This window comes from Lygodium microphyllum, chromosome 16 (assembly GCF_053477565.2).
Source record: "Lygodium microphyllum isolate KBCC chromosome 16, Lygodium_microphyllum_v1.1.10, whole genome shotgun sequence".
Taxonomy (NCBI): Eukaryota; Viridiplantae; Streptophyta; class Polypodiopsida; order Schizaeales; family Lygodiaceae; genus Lygodium; species Lygodium microphyllum.
Window position 1 is genome coordinate 15066627 of NC_141150.1, and position 21764 is coordinate 15088390.

Consider the following 21764-nt stretch of genomic DNA (forward strand, 5'->3'; position numbering starts at 1 on the left):
GCGTGTGTCTCCATCTTGAAGACCTCGATCTCCGTCAGCCTAAGCATAGTCAGTCTCAGCCAACAGTTCTCAAGATCAAAATGAATCAGAGAGTGTGCCATCAACTAGTTATATATAGCCAAAAAAAAAGAAATACCAGCACCAGGTCGGCTGCATTAAATGGAGCCGACTGCAGAAAAACTGTCCGCACTGCAGACTTTTGGATTGCAGCTGCTGCTGACGTGGTGCTTGCTGATGTGGCATCCGTACTGTGCTGACATGGCACGGACGTACTTTGCTGATGTGGCACTGCCATACAACTGTCCAGGAATTGACTGTCTAACAAGCAAGGCATCCCAAAACTTCTTATTATATTATTCCAAATTCTTGCATTGTGTTGCATCAGCTTATTCCAAGGTTGTCATAATCTCCACCTCAAATGTACTAGTCAACCAATTTGAAGCAAACATTTGCTTAAATTGTACCCATGTTGATGGCGGTCTACGCTGCATCAAGAGTATGGACCACCATCGCAATACTTTCCCCTTTAAGAAAGTAGCTGCCTTGTAAATCTTTGAGGGTTTGATAAAGTTGCCTCTTGAATAGGCTGCATTAAAGTGCTAAATAAAAGTCGAAGCTTTCAGCCTATCTTGTACCCTATTGAAGGTCTCAAACTTCATTGCTTTCCACCCTCATGATAGTCCTTTGTTGCTCCTTTGGGAGTCAAGTTATCATACACTGGCTGTTGCAAAAAGGGTGCATTTGCTGTATTTACATGATGACCAGCACCATAAGAAGTATTTATATGACCAACATTGATTCCTTGGGCTCCAAAAGCACCAAGAGGTGCACATGCATTACCATACATGCCACTTGTACTCTAGGTATTGTGCCAATGCTGCCATACACGGGGTTATGCATATTATCAGCCATACCTGGATACATTGAGCTTTGCACACCATGCATTGGTTGCTGCATATACCACAAGGAGTTGTGCCATACATTCTCGTATATGGCCCTTGATCCACCATAGCATGAAACATAGTACCTCTACCAAAGTATCTTGGCTGCCCCATACTTGTATGCATACTTGTCTATATAAAATACATTGAATTGGCACTACCAAGATGGCCTTGCATTTGTGTGTCAAATCCCACCGGTACCATTTGCTTTTTGCTTATCAGCAATCTTTGGTGTATCTTTAGGCTATGGTTGTTCAAAGCATGGTAATCAATGCACATGCCACGAGCCATCCTTCTTTTGGACCAAAAGCATGAGTGAATAGTAAGGAGATGAGTTGGCTTGAATCAATATCTTTTCCAACAGCTCATTAACTTTGGCTTATAATCTCCTCTTGTTGGGTTGCACTCACTTTGTATGGTGGCTTATTAAGAGGGTTACTTTTTGGCTATGAAATCTATACTATGATCTTTCGGCCTTTTAGGCAATAGGTGCCCTAGAAGTGACTGAGAAAAACAATTAGTGCACATTTTTAGAAATGGCATGCAATCCTTATTCAACTTAGACACATTTCCATTCATTATCATATTTATCCTTAGTAAAAACCAAGTATGTCGAAAGATGATTTATCATTACTTTTGAAATGGCAAAAGCTAATACAATAGGAACTCATTCCCCTTTCAGTTTTACATCCAAAGTATGGGCCTTTCCCTTATATTGAATAGTAATGACTTTGTCATGGGTATCGATCACTACATGCATATGATGGCACCAAGGCACATGAAGTAATACATCACAACCCTCAAGTGGTGCAATATAAAGAACTCTTTGCTATCTACATAACTTTGAATATGCAATTGTAACTGTTCAATCAAAAGTGTGATAGGCTTTGCATGGCCCTTGCATGCCATACTAATTTCTCTCATGGGTCCCATCTCATCATCTTTGATGCTTAGATGGGCTGCCATGTTTGTGGAGTTTTGTAGGCCATTGCTTTTCGTGTGGGAAATTGGGTCATTTTATGGCTTAGTATCTAGAAAAATTGGTTGCCAAGGTTGCCCTTGTTGCTGCTACAGAAATAATGATTGAGGGTCCTAATGAAGAGCCCCTTATGCATAGAAATATTGATAAAGATAAACAGCCCATGTAGGCCTTAGATTAATTTGAACTTGGTGGGGTTGATGTTCATTCAAAAAAGGGAAAAAGGTTGATGTAGATGGTACCGGTTACCATGCATATGAGTTCTCAAGGTCCCTTAAGTACATATGCATGAAGGAAGGATAAACATTCTTTTGAATGTATTGTTCCTGAAGTGATTTCTTCAAGCTAGCGGAGGTTAAGAAATGCCAAAGTGTTTGTGATCGTCCTAGAGATCCACTAGCTCGTCTTGCCTTTGATAGGAAAGGGAAGGTGATCATTCCTTGGGATTGTCACTATCCAAGGTTAGCTCTTCAGTTTGGGAAAACCTAATTGTAAGCCTAATTGTCAAGGATAGAATGCATTTGCAATGCTGGTGGCTGACTTTTTGGAGGATGGGGTACTTGAGGCATTGGTAGAGAGAGTCAAATCGAGGCAAGATCAGCCTAAAACTTGAATTTTCTTTTGTTAATATATGAAGATTGCCACTTGGAATGTTCATGGGATCTGCTCTAGAAGCAAGTAGCATGATATATGGCGCACTTTGCATGAGAATAGTCGGGTTGTGTTATGTGCTATTGAATATAAAAGTCATAGTGGAGCAAGTAGAATTTTGGATTGCCATGGATTTTGATTGTTTTATGTAGGGGGCACTGTAACGCATTACTTTGTTATCATCATGGTTGTTTATGGAAAATTACAATTGGTGCCTACCTTTGAGCACTTAGTGATGGATGCACTAGAGGGTCATGCTTGGGATACAGCTGCATTGGCTGTTCTCAAACAAGATCATTGGCCTTGGCTTTGCGCGTCGGCATCGGGATTTACTTTTTATTCAGCCTAGCATATGGCGACATGGTCTTGATTGGATCGTATATATGTTATGTAGGGTGATGATTTTTGGCAAAGATTCTAGAGATGGGAGTATTGCAAAAATTTACTTTATTAGATCAATTTCCTTTGCAGTTTGACATGCTTGGACAGCTCATTACCCCCTTTTCAACATAGGGACCCCTTTGCACAGTTTTTGGGCAGACTTCCTATATGCTTTAACTCCTATTTTAGTCATGCTTTAACTCCTATTTTAGTCATGCAATCTTCAATGGTTACATGGAACGGTTGCTTGACATGCTTTTGCTTGCTTTTTCGTGTGTGGGTAGTATCTCCTTTGAATAGTTAATTTGTAATGCAGAGGGTTGGTAGGCAATATAACATGCATCATGCTTCACTTTGTAGGTAGCATATGCATGCTGTAAAGGAACTGGCTTTGGTTTATTCCTTGTTACTTGAATCTCCAGATGATGCTTTCTTGGCTCCATTATCTGTGAGGTTGGCATTTTCTAAAGCTTTTGGGTTCGGGACATGCACATCTGATTAGATTACCCATGCCCGTTTAGTAGTTTATGCCTTGGTCAAAGATCTAGTTTCACTTGATATCCATGTTGCCTTGGAAGCTGATAGTTGTGGGGCTGAGGTTATGGATGCCTATTGCACTTACCTAAATGGTTATAGGCCTTGTCAAATTCTTCTTAAAGTAGATTAAGCCTTAGTTGGTCTTTTGAGCATAGTCTAACCGTTTCCATAAAGCAATTATACATCTAAGATATACTTGTGCTTAATAACCCTTTTCTGCTCATAACCGAGGATTTCATAGAAGGGTATAACCTTTTGGTGGCCAAGGACTTAGCAAACACTTTGTAGGCTGCAGTAAGACATGTGATAGGCCTTCAACATGGGGGGTTCTACTTCTCATTCTCTTATGGATCAGCTTGACCACCCCTTCATTGATAGAAAAGGGAAGAGCACCATCCTCTGAGGCATTGCTTGAAGCTTCACCCCAGAAGTGGAGTGGGGAAGGTGGACTGAGGGGGGAGTCCCATTTGTCGATGAATTGCACCTCCAACCTAGTAGAGGCCCTGCAAGGATGTTATGGAAGCAATGGTGGGAGAAGGATGCATGAGGGATTGCAATGTGGCTGGAACTAGCATTTGTGTGAGTGTGTGGCGTTCTATGCTCTCTTTGCCACTATGTTTAGAATCTAAACATATTTTTTCTTTTCTCGGAGCTTTGAGACCTTTTTCCCTAGGAAAATTTCAATTCTAGGTTGTTGTGAGAGGAGAGAGGATGCACAGAGATCGAAGCTCAACCGAGAGTGTAGTTGAAAGTGAAGAGAGTGTGAGAGTGTAGACATGACTTCCAATTCAATAATCAAAAGAGTGTAATGTGCAAGTACAAAGTACAAACCTTAAACCTTAGGGTTGTTAACATGTGTTTACACCCGAAAGGTGTAAAACACGATAAGTGTCCAAACTGTGTAACATAGATACATAAAATAAAGGAGAATAAAATTGGGGAAAAGAACCTCTCGTAAGGAGAATAACAAGTGCCTAGTGTCCTATTGCGAATCGTTGACACTCCCTTGTGACCATAGGCGTGAGTCAAACCCAACAAACCCCCCTGGAGTGAAGAGTGATCAACATGCAAGGATCATCTACCAAAGGAGATCAAATTTAAAGCATTGTTGAATGCTTCAAATTTGTCACGAGAAAGAGCTTTAATGAAGATGTCTGCCACATTACTGGTGGTAGGACAGTAGACAAGGCTGATATCGCTTGCATGTAGTCTCTCTCTGACAAAGTGATAGTGGATCTCTATGTGTTTTGTGTGTGTATGAAACATTGGGTTCCATGGCATTGCGATGGCATTCTGACTGTCAGTAAACAAAGGAGTAGGCTCCGTGACAAATACATCGAGATCAACCAACAAACGTCTAAGCCATACACATTCAACTATGGTAGTGAAAGCTACCTTATATTTAGCTTTACAAGACGATGTGGCAATAGTTGATTGTTTCTTACTAAGCCAAGAAATGCAAGATGAGCCAAGAAAGAAACGATTTTCACTTGTAGAGTGTTGTGAATCAAAATCACCAGCCCAATCTGAATCACTGTAAGCATGTAGTTGCAGTGGTCTCCGCTTGGCATAAAGCAATCCAAGAGTCCTAGTTCCCTGCAAGTAACGAAAAACATGCTTCATAGCTTGCCAATGTGACATGTGTGGGTTGTGCATATATTTGCTTAGGGCTGAAATTGCAAACTGAATATCTGGCCTTGTGTTGTATAAGTAAATGAGATATCCAATTGCTGGAGCACACGTATGGATATTAAACAAATCACAGTCATCATGCAAGGATAGTTTGTGTCTAGTCTCCATTGGTGTGCAAACTGGCTTGCAATCCTATAAGCCAAACCTCTTAAGAAGTCTACCAATATATCTAGACCTTGACGATGCAATGTCTCTAGCATTATGAATGAACTAAATGTCCAAATAGTAGTGCAAAGGCCCTAAGTCTGACATCTCAAAAGTTTGCTGCAAACTTTGTTTGAATGCTGAAATTTGATCAGCATGTGTCCGTGTGAGCAGAAGATCATCAACACAAAGACATATGACCAGCAAGGATCCCCCCTCTTTACGTACGTAAAGGATAGACTCTGATGAGCTATCAATGAACCCTTGGCTGAGTAAAAAGGCGTTAATTTTTGCATACCAAGCTCGGGGAGCTTGCTTCAAACCATACAAAGCCTTTTTCAGCTTACATACCAAGTGTTTGGATCCCTCAACTGCAAAACCAATGGGTTGTTATACATACACTTCTTCTTGAAGTTTCCCATGTAAAAATGCAGTCTTAATATCAAGTTGGTGCATAGTTCCCAACCATGATGGGCAGCCAAAGCAACCATAGACCGAATGGTAGTTATGCAAGATGTAGAAGCAAATGTCTCCTCATAGTGAATGCCTTTCTTTTGTGGGTAGCCTTTGGCCACAAGCCTAGCTTTATACTTGTCAATGGATCCATTTGCAGTCCTTTTCATCTTATAGACCCACTTTGTACCAATGGCTTTCTTCCCAAGAGGCAATGTTACTAAATCCCATGTTTGATTCTTCATGATAGAATCAAATTTAGCTTGCATTGCTGCCATCCAATGCACACTTTGTTGTGCATCCTCAAAACATTCACGCTCCTCATCATCAAGTGTATATGCTGTAATAATAAACTCCATTGTTTAGCACCATCATGTAAACGAGCTTGTCTTCTAGTACGACCAGCAATAGGAACATCCAAATGACTCTTTCATAGTCTGCAAGTACCATCTAGGCATTTGCCTAGCTTCTTGATTGTGTACAAGCTCTTGTTGAATTTCAAATTCAGCATCTTGCTGAATATTCAGATCAACCATTGGTTGAATTTTTGCATTGCTCAATGGAGTGGCTATCTGAACATTATGTTCACTTATTGAGGCTCCAGCTGTATCACCAAAAGAAATGGGCAGCAGCCCTTCAAATACATAATTGGCAACTTGATATGTATCAAAACTAGCAAGGGATGTTGGGTATAACGGCCCTTACGCTACTCCTGTGTATATATTTATTTACACGTGGACACATCCTTGCGGATGTAAGTGTACCATATCCTAAGTATAAATACGTTCTTTTATTCTTTGTATGTACCACACTGGTACACACCCATCTCTCAACTTTCTCACTGCACTGCATAACTGAACACACCTCGATTGATGCGCATACTACTTGAATGCTTCCTCTCGCGCCTTTCAAACTGGTATTAGAGCATTGGCAAGAGTGTGTGCGCTTCCGAGGACTTAGACAGGTAGTCATGGTCAATCGGTGGTCAATTTGACTAGTAGGCTTGAGGTGACAGGCAGTTGTGGTAGTTTTTTGTAGGTGATAGCTGTCAGGAGCAGCTCGCAGGGCACATCTTGTAGCTGGTGGTACATTCAAGAGTCAACGGGACAGGCAATAGGTTGGCGGGGCCAGTTGTAGGCACAATCAATAGTCGCGAAGACATATGTGCGGGCAGTTGACAGGTCAACAATTAGGCCGATTCGTCAAATTTCAGGCATTTTTTCAACATTTTTAAATTATTTCTTGCAAGCAAACCCCCTACTCATCAATGGGGGTTTAGGTGCGCAAGCACAAGGCTCAGATCTATGCAGATTTATGTCCAAAAATTTGATGCTGGTCATGCAGAATAGTGTCATTTGACCCAAAAATTGCAAATATTGTGTGCATTTGCTTTAAAAATTTGGGGCTTTTCTTACACATGTGAAAACTTTCTCACTTGAACCAATTTCACGGTGATTTGTGCATATTTGGACCTCAAAATTGGGATTTTTGTAGAATTTGTGAAATTTCTGCAACATTTGCCCACATTTGACACTGGGGATGATGAATTAATGCAATTGGGCCAGATTTATTGCAAAAATTTTGGGGCTTTTCGCATCACTGATGCATTTTGAGCTAGTTTGTGCTTTGGTAGTAAAATTTAGCAGATTCACTGATGAGTGGGAGAAATTTGGACTTGGGATGCATTAAATGTTGTAAAAGTGCAGCTTCTCTTGGTACATGTATTGCTGAATGCTCATTATGCAGTGAAACAATGGTATATACAGCAGTTGGGTTATTGCGTTTGGGCGTTAGTAGTTACGGTGATGTGTGATGTATTATTGAAGTGAGAGCTGTCATTAATGAAAATGTATCAGATTTGATTCATGCACATGCTATAATCAGCACTTGGGACTGAAATTGCAGAAAAATATCTGCTTCTTGGACACCTTTGGAAGTACAAGTATGTGTACTCGTTATATTCAGCAATTTGCTATTGGCTGGAAGTATTCAACATTTCATTGCAATCTTTTAGTGTTGAAGATGACTGGCAGTGCATCTACATCCGACACAAAGAATCTTTTTGAGATTCGTAAATTTGATGGCAATGGATTTGATCTTTGGAAAGATCATATGCAGGGTAATGCAACAGGTAATCTTGGGAAAGTCTACCTAGGCAATAACCATGCATGTGATATTGAAGAAATGGGTACCAGACACCTGGGTCTTGAAAATGGTCAGGAATTGATTCTTCATGATGTTAGGTATGTACTTGGTATAAAGAAGAGCTTGCTTTCTGTTGGGCAGCTGGACAATAGGGGTTTTGCTTTACTACCTTTCGTGGTGGAATGTGGAAGATACCGAAAGGATCTATGCTAGTTACTAGAGGCGATAAAAAGGGAACTCTAAATTATCTTCATTGCAAGGCACTTCTTGGAAAGTTTGTTGTAATTGAAGAAGTGCAGTCATACGTGGAGTTATTGCATAAGCGTCTTGGACATGAGCCAAAAGGGTTTACAGGCACTTTTTTCACTTGGAAGAGTTGATGTGAAAAACTCAAAGCTTGACTTTTGTGATGACTGTGTTTTGGGAAAACATGTAAAGAGTTCATACTCTCATGGAGCCTCTAGGAAGGCATGTATCTTGGATTTAGTCCATTCTGACGTATGTACCATGCCAATAAAAACTCATAGTGGTTTCCGCTATTTTGTGTCTTTTATTGATGACCATTCTAGAGAGCTATAGGTTTACTTGCTTAAGTAAAAAGCAAGGCATTTGACGCCTTTAAAATGTTTTATGCATTTGTTAGTACTCAAAAGGACTTAAAATTAAAATACATAAGAACAAACAGTGGGGGAGAGTATGTATCTAAAGAATTCAATAAGTTCTATGATGTCAACGGGGCTAAATGGGAGTTAATGGCTCCTTATAATCCGTCATCTAATGGTGTGGTTGAGCGAATGAATCACACTTTATGTGAGAAGATTTGGTGCATGCTGTCCACACCTAATCTCCCACAATCATTTTGGGGAGAGACACTTAAGACCACGGTGCATATTTGCAACTGATCTCCACATCATGCACTTGAAGTGGCATCCTTGAAGAGGTTTGGTTTAGCAAACCTACTTCATATGACCACTTAAGGGTCTTTGGCTGCGAATGCTATGTACATGTACCTATTGATAGGCAGAACCAAACTTGACATGAAATCCCGTAGTGGTGTCTTCAAGGGTTATGGAGATAAAGGTGAAATGGCTATAGAGTTTGGGTCCAAGCATGAAAAAGGTGCTACGCAGCCGAGATGTGGTATTTAATGAGTCAAAGCTGCTGAAAAATGCCACATCTAGTGATTTGAACAAAAAGAAAGTAAAATTTCAGCATGATCAGCCATCAGCCAAACTGAAAATTCAGCTCTATTTGATGCTGGTTATGATAATTAGCGTATTATCATTCAGCCAGATAAAAATGCACGGCAAGGGGATGCTAAAAATCAGCTTGGGTAACAAAATCAGCATGTTGAAAATGAATTACAGTGGCCTGAACATGTATTACAGCAACTTGAAAATGCAGTTCAACAGGCAAATAATGAGGTCATTGACATTTCTTTGGATGTGGATCCATTGCCTAATAACACAAATCATTGGGTAAGAAGGTCTACACGTGTCAGAGACCTATATAGAGGTTTGTTTCCTCTTTCGACTTCATTTTACTCATAGATGAGGGTGAGCCTCTCACATATAAAGAGGCATTATCATGTGAGTTAAAGATAAAGTGGGAGCTAGCTATGTAGGAAGAAATGATACTTGGGATTTGATTTCATTGCCCAAAGATAGGAAAGTTATTTCTAACAAATGGGTCTATAAAATCAAGTGTGTGGATGGCAAACCCAAATACAAAGCTAGGCTTGTGGCTAAGGGCTATACAAAGAAAGAGGGGATTGACTTTCAGGAAGTCTTTTCATCTATTGTCAAAATGACCACTCTTGGGGTATTGTTTGCTATTGTAGCATCTATGGATCTTGAACTTGCTCAGATGGATGTTAGAACTGTATTCATGCATGGTGATTTAGAAGAAGAGTTATGTATGAAATAGCTAGAGGACATACCCAAAACCACAACTCATCCCTAGCCCATCAAATTCGAGTATCATGATTCCTCCAAATGCAAATTCATTGTGCGTCTTAGTTACAAAGTATTATATCTATGTTTTGATCTTGATTCAACATACAACCAACACATAGGAGGTGTGCAACGTACTGAGGATCCAATTAAAACACAAAATCAAGCATGGATTTAGAATTTGGAGACTAAACTAGAGGCATAGAAGTTTGCTGAAGGAGAGACAAATGAAGCATTCATCACTTGAATCAAGAATTTGCGTGACCAGATGGTTGGCACTAGGATATAAAATACTAGCGAGGAGCTAGATTGGAGGTATCTTCAGATTTTTTCACTAAAGCCGAAAAAGGAGAACTTGAGAGAAGTTTGTATGGTTTGAAATAGGCTTTAGACAGTGGTATAAAAAGTTTGATGCCTTCATACTCTCACATGGGTTTAAAAGAAGCAATGCTGATCAATGATTATATATAAAGAAGGCTGATGATGGAAGCCTTATAATATTTGTGCTTTATGTGGATGATATGCTTATTGTTGGTAAGCATAAAAGCTAGGTTAATGCATTGAAAAGACAGCTAAATTCAGCCTTTTCCATGAAGGACTTGGGTTCAGTTGAACACATTTTGGACGTGTGTAACAAGAGATAGAGAATAGAAGCTCTTATTTCTCTCACAAGAAAAGTACATCAACAAAGTACTTGATTGTTTCTGTATGGCAGATGCTAAGCCACTTGGTGTTCCTTCACCACCATACCTTAAGCTTAGCAAAGTAGGTTGCCCAAAAGATGATAAGGCAGCCAGCTCTATGAAGGGTGTTCCTTATGCTTCAGCTTGTGGGTCACTCATGTATGCTATGGTTGCCACTAGATTTGACATTGCTCTTGCAATGGGAGTTGTGAGTAGGTTTATGTCAAATCCTGGCAAAGCACTTTGGGAAGCAATGAAATGCATCTTCCGGTACCTTAAGGGCACACGCAGAAAATGTATTTGCTATGGAAAGGGTACATTAGATCTGCAGGGATATTGTGATGCAGACATGGCAGGTGACTTGGATACTCACAAGTCTACTAGCGGGTATATCTTTACTTTGACTGGTGGGGTAGTTTCTTAGTGCTCTAGATTGCTAGGTTTTTTAAGTGGAAGGTTGTTGGGTGTAAAGGTGCTTACGCTACTCTTGTGTATATATTTATTCATACATGTGAATATACCCTTGCAGGTGTAAGTATACCATACCCTAAGTATAAATATCTTATTTTATTCTTTGTGTGTACCATAATAGTACACACCCATCTCTCCACTCTCTCACTGCACTGCACAACTAAGCACACTTCGATTGATGCGCACACTACTTGAGTGCTTCCTCTCATGCCCTTCAAGGGATAATTCTGATTTTTCATCAAAAACCACATCCCTATTGATAAATACCTTCTCGGAGATAGGTCCACATAATTTATATCCTTTGCTCTCACTGTTGTACCCTACACAAGTGCATTTAGCAGCCTTGTTGTCCAGCTTCTTTCTTAGTACCTTGGAAATGTGAGCATACGCAACACACTCCAAAGTATGAAAATGTCCAATAGAATATTTTTGGCTGTTCTAAGCCTCAAAAGGCGTAACTCTTTAATGCCTTGGTAGGGCACCTATTCAAAACATGGCAAGCACACATAACTGCTTCCATCCAAAAACTATGTGGCAAAGTCTTTGCTTTTAACATACATGGCCATCTCCACCCTGTGACATAGCAGGAGTAAGAGTAGATGCTAGATAGAGCGACTGATCAACTGAATAGGTATCTAACTTATAGAGACCATGACATAAAGTGCCAATCAAAACCAAAGTTATAAGTTCTTAATCTCTAACTATACATTTGTTATCATCAAATGTAACTTGCATACCACACCTTGCTAAAGAAAAAATGGACAATAAATTCTTCTTTATGAATTGCACAAATAATGCATTCTACAAATGGAGAATAGAGCCATCAATTGCTATCAATAGAATCTCCCAATACCTCTAAAGGGGTATGATGCATTGTTGGCACATTGCATAGACTTGCCAACAAGAGCTGCAATTAACGGAGGAAAACAAATACCTATGGGATGTAATATGCCTAGAAGTACCATTGTCAAAGAACCAAGTGCTCGCATCCTCAGTAGAGCTAAATGCTCTATCAGCCCAAGAAGAGTCATAATTGCAAGTGTAGAAACAATAGTCATGGTCTACGACAAAAGACGCGGACTCAGTAACAGTAGAAGGTGCATCAGAAACAAACATCCTTGACTCCTTCTCCTTGGCTATGTGCTTCCTACATTTTGTGATGTAATGACCTGGCTTCTTGCAATAGTAGCACTTGCCCTTCTTAGCTTGTGTGCCCTCCTATTTCTTGTTGCTCTGTGAAGTATTTAAACTCCCAGAACTCTGCGAAGCATTTTTAGACTGACTGCCCTTGCCCTTTTGCCTTGCCATAAAAGCCTACTCAAAGGCTATTACATCCACCTCACTTTTCTTTCTTGTTTGCTCTTTTTCTAATAGCAAACTAACCGACTGAAGGAAAGTAAGTGGCTGCGAAGAAATTCTCATGATGAGATTCAAGGCCGTATGAAAGGCCAAATAAGAGGGCGGCAATGAATTCAAAGCAGTAGAGATCAACTTTGCATCCAAATAATGCTCATCTACATTCATAAGCTGCTCATACAAGTCTTGAATTTTATTGAGGTGATCCTCCATGGAATCACCTTTATCCATCTTCACATTCTCAAGCTCTTTCTTCAAGAAAGAGATGCGTGTCTCATTTTTTCTAGCAAACATCTGCTCAAGTTCAGCCATGCTTTGCGTGAAGAAGTTGCAGACAGTATGTGCGGGATGAGAGGCCGTTGAATTGCCAATGCAATCAGTGACAATGCTTGAGCATTCCGTGTGTTCGAAGCCTTTTGTGCTGCTGATCTTTGGGGAAGTGGTTGAGTTGGAACAGGCCTTTGTCCATGTTGTCTTGGAGAAGATGTAGTAGGAGCCACAACTCTAGGACAAATTTCTTCACCATTGACATAATTCCAAAGATTCTTCGCAATCAGCACATTTTTTATCATAAAAGACCATAGAGAATAGTTGTTGCCATCCAACCTATCCTCGGATACATATGTGAATACATCACCTACTCCCTGATTGGCCATGATAAATGTCATTGTTCAAAGAGCACAAGAGCAAGACTTCAAGCTGGACCAACCTGGAAATCTGAGAATTTCTCGAAATTACAGCAAGCACCCTGCTGTAATTAGCAAATCTGATCACACTCTGTCAAAAACTGTCCAAACATGCTGTCCAATGCACAAACAATGCTCAACAGCACAAAAAGTGCAAAAGCCCCAAAATTTGTTGTCCCAAAACGCACAAATTCAGTCTATTGTAGACTGACACCGATGTATATTTGCCAATGTCTGAGCTGAATTCAAAAGCCCCAAAATTTTGGCCCAAAATTCAAGAAATCTCTGCAATAAATGTGTCCTAGACACATGCAGAAGAAGAGATTGTTTGCCCGGGAAAAAGCCCCTTTCTGAAGATCAAATCTGAATAAAAAATTAATTAAATGTTCTTTTACCTCCAATATTGACTGAGCAGAGCTGGGCAGACTTGTGGTCAGGCGGACCTGGCCTGTGGTGGCACTGTAGTGGTGGCGGACCTGCTGGAGTAGGCGGCTTAGATTGATGGAGGGATGGACAGCATTGCAGGCCAGGGAGCAGAGGGAGTAGAGGTGTTACAGGTGGTGCCAGGCAGCTTAGCTGGAGGACTGGCATGCGCAGGCAGACGGGGGTTGGAGGCAGTGGCATTCAGCTTGAGCGGGCACAGCAGGGAGCCACAGCAGTGCTGGTGGCTGCGTCAGCTGGTGGTGCTGCTGAGAGTGCTGGATGAGGCAGAACAGGAGGCGGACCAGCTGCTGCTGGTGGCGGATAGGGCAGAGGCAGGTGGCGGCTCAGCTGGTGGTGGCCAGGAGCTCAGCAGAGCTGAAGGTTTGCTCTGATACCAAATGTGAGAGGAGAGAGGATGCGCAAAGATCAAAGCTCAGTTGAGAGTACAGTTGACAGTGAAGAGAGTGTGAGAGTGAAGACACGACTCCGAATTTAATAATCAAAAGAGTGTAATGTGCAAGTACAAAGTACAACCCTTGAACCTTAGGGTTGTTAACATGTGTTCACACTCAAAGGTGCAAAACACAATAAGTGCCCAAACTGTGTAACATAGGCAAATAAAATATAGGAGAATAAAACTGGGGGAAAAAACCTCTTGTAAGGAGAGTAAAAAGTGCCCTAGTGTCCTACTGAGAATCACCGACACTCCTTTGTGAGCGTAGGTGTGAGTCAAGCCCAAGAATGGCAACGCTACATTGAACCCATCAATATTCAGAGCTTTTTATTTAGATACAATCACGAATTAAATCAATTAATAATGCTTGTTATAGATTGACCTTGAATGCCTTGCACACCACCATCTTTTGGCCTGAATGAAATGCATTGTTAAATATGCTCATGTTGATGTGCTTGTTTTCCATGGCCTCTTTTTGTAAGATCTTTTTGATACTCCTCTATTGCAGCTGGTCATATCTCCATTATAGACCAAGCATTAGAAATAAATGGAAATTCCTGCATTAAGTTGTCCTGCTTATCTGCCAATTATAGATAACTTATACTTGTTGGCATTCCATGTTGCCTTAGTTCAGTAAGACTTTTGGGGATGTGTTTTGGCCTTTATTCTGCATCCCAAAGTCCTGTGTATAAATAAAGTTCAGTATTGTGCCTTCATTGTGGCATGAATGCAGGGTTTCAAATGAGTACATTATCTAATGTTTTACGTTTTGTTTCAGATATGCACATTCAGGGATGTTATCTGCTGCACATTGGATTTTGGACAATGAAACAGAGAGTCTTCGGACACTTATGAGAGAAAATCCAGTTATGCACTTCTTTCACCCCTGATAACATGTAGTTGATGTTGATCCATTTATCTCTTCTAGGCCCCGTGAATCAGCTTGGAGTGATTCACAATCTAGCATGACAAAATAAATATGATATCAGTTTGGGTTTGGTATTTCATGAATGCAATTTTGTTTTTATTTGTAATGGTGAGCATAAGTTCTGGTTGCTCAATGCAGAAATGACAATGTCCTTTTTGATGATTTTGCATCATGTGGCATACAACCACACAATGCTTGATGTGCTGATATCCTCCAGCGTCCTATGAAGCAAAATATTTTGCCATCATTGAATCACCATAATACTTAATAAGGCATTAATTTTGGACAGTAGGACAAATCTGAAAAAATCCCCTATAAAAGGACATGTTGTGGGCATCCATCTCTATTCCAATACTTTTGCCTTTCAGTCATCATTCTACACTGGCCAGCTATCTCCATCACGGTATCACCCACTCCAACTGCCCATATCTCATTCAAGACCTGTCGCTCTGCTGATTCAGCCTATTGCCATCCTATCTAGGCTGCTGCCCTGTTGTTGGAGGTTATTGCCAGCTGCCTGGAGGAGATGCAGCCTGCTGGCGGCTGCATTTTGTTGCCACCATCCCCCTGCTCCTACCCATCCTTCTGGAGGTCTGCCCAGCCTGTCTACTGGTCTGCCTAGCCTTTTGTGCTGCAGCCCAGCCCTATCCACATCAGCTGCCTCTGTCACCATCGTCAGAGCTGCTGTGTTCTACTGTTCCAGCCTGTGCTTCACCGTGTGGGAGGCCAGCTTACTGTCATGGTCATCTTCTTCATCATTGATTGTTCATGGAGCTGCATTTCAGCCTGCATCACCTGTGTTTTTCTGCCTAGAGTCCCTTAGACACATCTTGGTGATTGGAGGACTGCGTTTCCCTCCCTTCATTGCTGCTCACATCATCATCAGCCGTGGTGGACTGTTGTTGTTGTGTTTTGGGATCTGTCACGAGGATGACAAATACTTGGATCTGATCTTAGTGTCTCCGACACCATTCTCAGCTCACCTCTGCCCCGGTCCTTGTGACATGAAGGTTTGAGGTTCCTTTGTATGCATTTACACTCTACATCATTTATTTCATTAAGCATTCTACAGTTTGTGTTCATTGCATTTGTCACACACTGCATATCTCTGTGTTTTTCCCTCGCATTACTTTACATCCTAATAATGAAGCTTGCAATAAGTGCCATCTACATTTAGAACATATGTCTCCATCAACTCCTCTAAAATAGGCCCCTGAATCTCCTTTGCTCTACATCTATAGTTGCTTTCTCTTTTTTCACATCTATTACTGCCTTCTCTCCACATCAAACAAATCAAACATCTTAATCTCTAACAATCGTTTGGTAATCGTCCATGCATAATATAATATGACAAACAATGGAGCAGAAGATATCTCCTGAATTGATGGGGAACAAAGGAAGCCACTGACATATTCTTCTTGATGTCTCTTCATGCGTAAGTGATTGTTCTCTTCTCTACTCACAGAAACTCCTAGCTGGCCAGCTAGCTCTTCATGGTCCTTCCCAAGAACCTTGTTCTTCGTTGTAGGCTCTACGGCTTTAACTTCCTCTTCCTTGGCTTCTTTCTTCACGGGCAGCCCATGTAGTGCTGATTGATAGGTCCATTCCTTGATCTATGTCTGATGATGCCTATCTTAAAGCCATTTTAACAGTTTTTCTATTTCTGGCTTTTTAAAATCAATTATCTGTCAGCTTTCCTTGTGTGGTTGGGTCTATGGCATGTTATATTTCTTTTTATTTTTCGTACAGATGGATTATATGAACTGTTTTTCACTTATTAACTGCATGCTTGACTTGATGTTTCTTTACAGGGATACAAACTGGTGCTTACTGGACATTCTCTTGGAGCTGGTGCTGCATCTTTGTTATGTTTTCTGTTGCGTGAATCAACAGAATCTGAAAATCAAAGTCTTTCCAATAGACTTGGAATTCTATCTTCTATGGTTGAATGTTGGGGCTTTGGTTGTCCACCTTGTGTTGACAGAAAGCTTTCTGAGGAGGCTACGTTTATTCAAAATGTTGTTCTTCAGGTGATTTGGTTAACTCGAGATTTTAGCCTTATGGTGATTTGAATGCAAGTGACAAGGATGTGAACAGTGAGAGTTTGAAGGATGAAACCTAGATATTGACGATGAAACTTAATTGTCATTATTCTAGTCCATGAATGTGAGAGCTACCAAGTGAAGTTTCTCTCAAATTGATAATCTTCTGTTTACATGTGATGTCGCCCTGATTTTCTTCTTGAACAGAAGAATAAATTTGTAGTTTTTCTCTCACTTTCACTATAATGGGCATGCACAACATGTCAAAAATGGTCATAAGGCCAAGGTTATATCTGATTTTATTTTGGGTAGGAACTGACTTGAGCTTTGAATATTTTCTCCTTATGCTACCTTGCATGTGGTGTGCTATATGTTAGCTACCTTATGCTCCATGCATGTGGTGTGTTATATGTTAGCTATTTGTTTTGCAAAAGGTAGTGTGGCTAATATATTACTTAGAAGAAAATACAACAAAGTACAAGTGCTTGACAATCTAGCTAGAGCTAAATGGAAATCAGATAACATAGATAGAAGGTTGGTCTGGTTTCCAGGGGGCTGTGTGTTGGTGTGTGTGTGGGAGAAAGAAGCCATGGTGGAATGTAACACCACTGGGGTTTGCCATCCAGTAAAGTGAAAACCAGGCTATGTCAACCCTAGGTGTGAAGAAATTGTTGCTGAAGCTTCTGTTGGTGCTGAGAGACTCCCTGAAGCTTCTCCAAGCAGCTTGTGAGGGAGTGAATGACGGATGACCAGAGCTTTGCAAGATTGCATACACCAAAAGGTTCTCTCCGCTGAATATTTGTTTGGTAATGAGCCTTCCAAATGAGCCACCTTGTGATGTTAGCGTTAATCTCCTTGAAACTGACCTTTGATTGCTCAAAGGGCAGTATACCCTTAATTTTCAAACACTAATTACAGTTTAACAATATATTCAACAAAGAAAATACTCATAAAAGGAGCTGAATGCCCCTATTTGGCACAAAGACATTGATTGGCCACAAAGAGATAGACGTAGACATAGAGAGCAAAACTCAAACCCTAAACGTAAAACTGCTAGGGTTTGCATTGAGGACACATAGAGTGTATGACCATGACAGAAACACAAAGAGACAGACGTAGACATAGAGAGTGAAACTCAAACCCTAAATGCAAAACTCAAAACTCAAACACAAACAAAAGAAGAGAGAGAGAGAGGCCACAACTTTGAAGTGAACGAATGCTGTAAATGAATGTAAGAGTATACAGTGTGCTCAAGGGCAGAGAAATGTCAGAGAGTGATGTCCACCGGAGACGGATCCCGAGTCTGTGACCACCAATCTGAGTGTGAAGAGAGAGGAAATTGCAAAACGATGGTACCAGAGGCTGCTGGAGAACCAAATGCAAGCTGTAGAGGGATTTCCAAGCTAGAAATTTGTTAGTGCTCTAGTCATAATTCAGTTCTGAGCACCCACAATTGACCAAACTAGTAGGTTGGCCTGCAAGTCCTAAACAGTAAGTCATAAACCAGCGGCATGTTGGTGCACAAAATTAAGGGGCAAATGTTCCAACCCCTATCCAAGGTCTTCTCCTTGACTTTGCCTTGCAATCCTCTCACAATCAAGACATTTCTAATGACAAAACTGTCCACAATTCCCTTTCCAATGAATTTCCCACAACAAAACTGTCCACATCTCACTTTCTTTATGACAAAATTGCCAAGAAAGTGTTCCAATGCTGAGATCTTAAAGAAAATGTATAGATCTCAACTGTAGATGAGTGAGACCACAAATTGGAGAAGAGAAGAAGAAAAACTGCAATAGGGGAGATCAATGCTCCAAGGCTGCCATGCTGGTTTTCCAAGCATAGGGGAAGAGATCGATTTCTGCCCTGACCCATGCACAAGCTTTTCCTTTAATCTCCACAGTGAATCTTTAAAGATGAGCAAGAATGGCTGCCAAAAGCTTGTCGCTGATCCCAAAAGGGGTAGAGAGATGAGGATAAGATAAGCCTTTCCAAACTTGATCTCACATTCTTACTTACTATTAAGAGTTTGAGGCTGCCCCAAACTTTTAAATGGCTTAAACTTAAGTTTTCAGGTCTTGCTATCCAAACTTTGGTCGAACTTCCAATTTAAGGTTTAAAAACCAGTCTATTTAATTAAAAAGTTTCACATTTACCTTGGAAACTCACTGTTTCAAAGGTTCTGAGCCAATTCTTTGGTCTTGCCCTTAAGCTCCCAGGCCCAAACTTTGCCACTCCATGTGCAATGCCACGTTCTTCACAGCAAATGCAGTGGTCACTATGCCTAGAGGTGGGGTACCAGAATTAAGCATTCTTTAATTAAAATTTTTAGGTAATGTTTAATTAACATGCTAAAAAGTTTTGCTTTGTTTGAGATTCTACACTTAATCTTAAAAACTCACTGTTTTGAAGGTTTTGAGCTAATTCTTTGATCTTGTCCTCATGCCCAAAGGCCTAGAGTTTACTTATTGCATGTCCAATTCTCATATCCTTCATTACCTAAGAAGGAAGCAATGGTGGATATGAGATCAAAAGGGTTGGAGAGAGAAGCATACAAGAGAGTTTTGTAGGTACAATGAATGGTGGTATACTTAGTCTCTGTTATCTTCACTTATATATGATTGTGCAATGTGCACTTATACAAAGAGTGCCTACCTATCTATTGGCCATTGGCCATTGGCCTTTACCGTAACAACCTCCCACTTAAGGGCCAATGTGCCTTTATGGGAATATAAGAAGAAAGTGAAGACACTATTAATGCCCATTAGTGCTTTGCATACTGCAAAGCACTTAGAAGTTAAACTCTTTGTGAAAAGATCTATAGGGTTATCATCCATATGGGCCTTGACAAGCTTAATGCGCTTGTTCTCAAGCATCCCCATGATGAAGTGATGCTTTACCTCAATGTGCCTTGTCTTTGCATGAAAGAGAGGGTTTCGTGCCAACTGGATGACACTCTTGACTATCATAGTGCAACATAGGCACCTATTCTGCAATGTCTAAGTTTCCTACTAGACAAATAAGCTATATAGCTTCCTTATAAGCCTCAATGATTGTAACATACTTAGCCTCAATATTAGATGAAGTTGTACATGGCAGCAACTGAGAGACCCAAGAGTGCACCACTTGTGAAAATAAAGGCAAAATCTATATTAGACCTCCTAGAATCTATACTCCCTACAAAATCAATATCTACAAATCCAAGAAGAGATGCATCCTTCCTTTTGAAGCATATGTATATAGCTCTAGTGCCATTTAAGTATATCGTAATACTCTTTACTATCTTCCAATGATTCTTGCTAGGGTTTGCAATATATTTGCTAACCACTCCCATTGTATAGGCAATGTCTGGACATGTAGCAATCATAGTGTACATTAAGCTACTAACTACAAATACATAAGGAACCTCAGCTATTTTAGCCTCTAACTCATTTGACTTAGGGATGTCCTCTTGGCTAAGTTTCAAATATGGAGGCAATGGAACACCGATTGCCTTTCCCCACTTCATATCAAAACGCTTCAATACCTTCCCAATGTATTTCTTTTGAGACAAATGGAGTATCCTTTTATCTCTATCTTGCATAATGTGCATGCTGAGAATGTGACTAGCATTCCCCTTCATGTTAAAGGTTTAATGCAACCTTTTTTTTAGTATATCCACATCTATGACTGACTTCCCAATAATTGGTATGCCATCCACACAGAAAATCGGAATCATAGTGCTACTATCCCTAGCCTTCTTGGTGTATACATGGTAGTAAGTCTCATTTCTAATATATCCCTGAGATTGCATAAAGGGATTAAACTTATGATACTATCTCTTGGGAGCTTGTTTCAAACCATATAAGCTCTTTGTAGCTTACATCCATTGCTCCTTGCCTTCCACAACAAACCCTTTAGGTTGTGATATATAAATATGCTCATGTAAATCTTCATGCAAGAAAGCAATCTTTACATCTATCTGAACAAGCTCCATGCCTTCCTTAGTAACCAACGCAAGTACCGTATGAAGGGTGGTCACCTTGACTGCTTGTGAGAATATCTCATCAAAGTTAATTTCCTTCTTTGCCTTGAATCCCTTCCTCCTTGAATCCCTTCACCATCAATCTTGCCTTGCACTTAGATAATGCATCAGATGGGGATGCTTTCAACTTGTAGACCCACTTGCATGGCAATGCATGCTTACCCTTAGGCAAAGGAACTATCTCAGTAGCATTTTTCACCAAAGAATCCATCTTTGACAGCATAGTCTTTTTCTACTTATGAATTTTATTTCTTATCATAACACCATTGTAACAAGAAGGCTCATTGCAATCCATAACCATGACATAGTCTAGAGACGGTGTATGTCTCTTTAGTGGTCTAGGAACCCTTATAGATTGTTGTAAAACTAGCTCAATAGAAGCCTATGGCTATTCCACTTGTCCATCCTATAAAACGTGAGGCTTTGCACGTGCTTGTGGTACTTCCATCTCAACACTAATTAGCTGTCCATGCCTTACATCATGTGAAGTAGGCCATACATGATGCTCATGTGATGGTTGTCCCCTTGGAACACTACCTAATGGATCTCAAGTGTTTTAACGGGCATTGTGTACTATCTTCTTAGACTCAAGATCCCATAAGCGGAAACCCATTTCTCTTGACTTAACATATCTCATAAAGATACACTTCTTGGACTTAGGATCAAGCTTATTCCACTTAACCTTAGGTACATGCATAAATGCTTTAGAGCCAAAGACACAGAAATGATCATAACTAGGCCTCTTTTTAGATTATAACTCCTTTGGAATTTTACCATCTAATAGTATACTAGGAGATCTATTAATTAGGTGTAGCATTGTCC

At 40.4% G+C, this 21764-nt stretch overlaps 1 protein-coding gene across 3 annotated transcripts in view; it reads left to right on the plus strand.

The window, feature by feature from the left end:
* LOC148022553 (uncharacterized) overlaps positions 1-21764 on the plus strand; it is a 109390-nt gene that overhangs the window by 13099 nt on the left and 74527 nt on the right. For all 3 annotated transcript variants that reach the window (XM_087695502.1, XM_087695501.1, XM_087695500.1), the window contains exons 5-6: positions 14727-14814; positions 16688-16906. In XM_087695502.1, coding sequence (XP_087551628.1) covers positions 14727-14814; positions 16688-16906 — 307 coding nt within the window. The remainder of the gene's footprint in view (positions 1-14726; positions 14815-16687; positions 16907-21764) is intronic.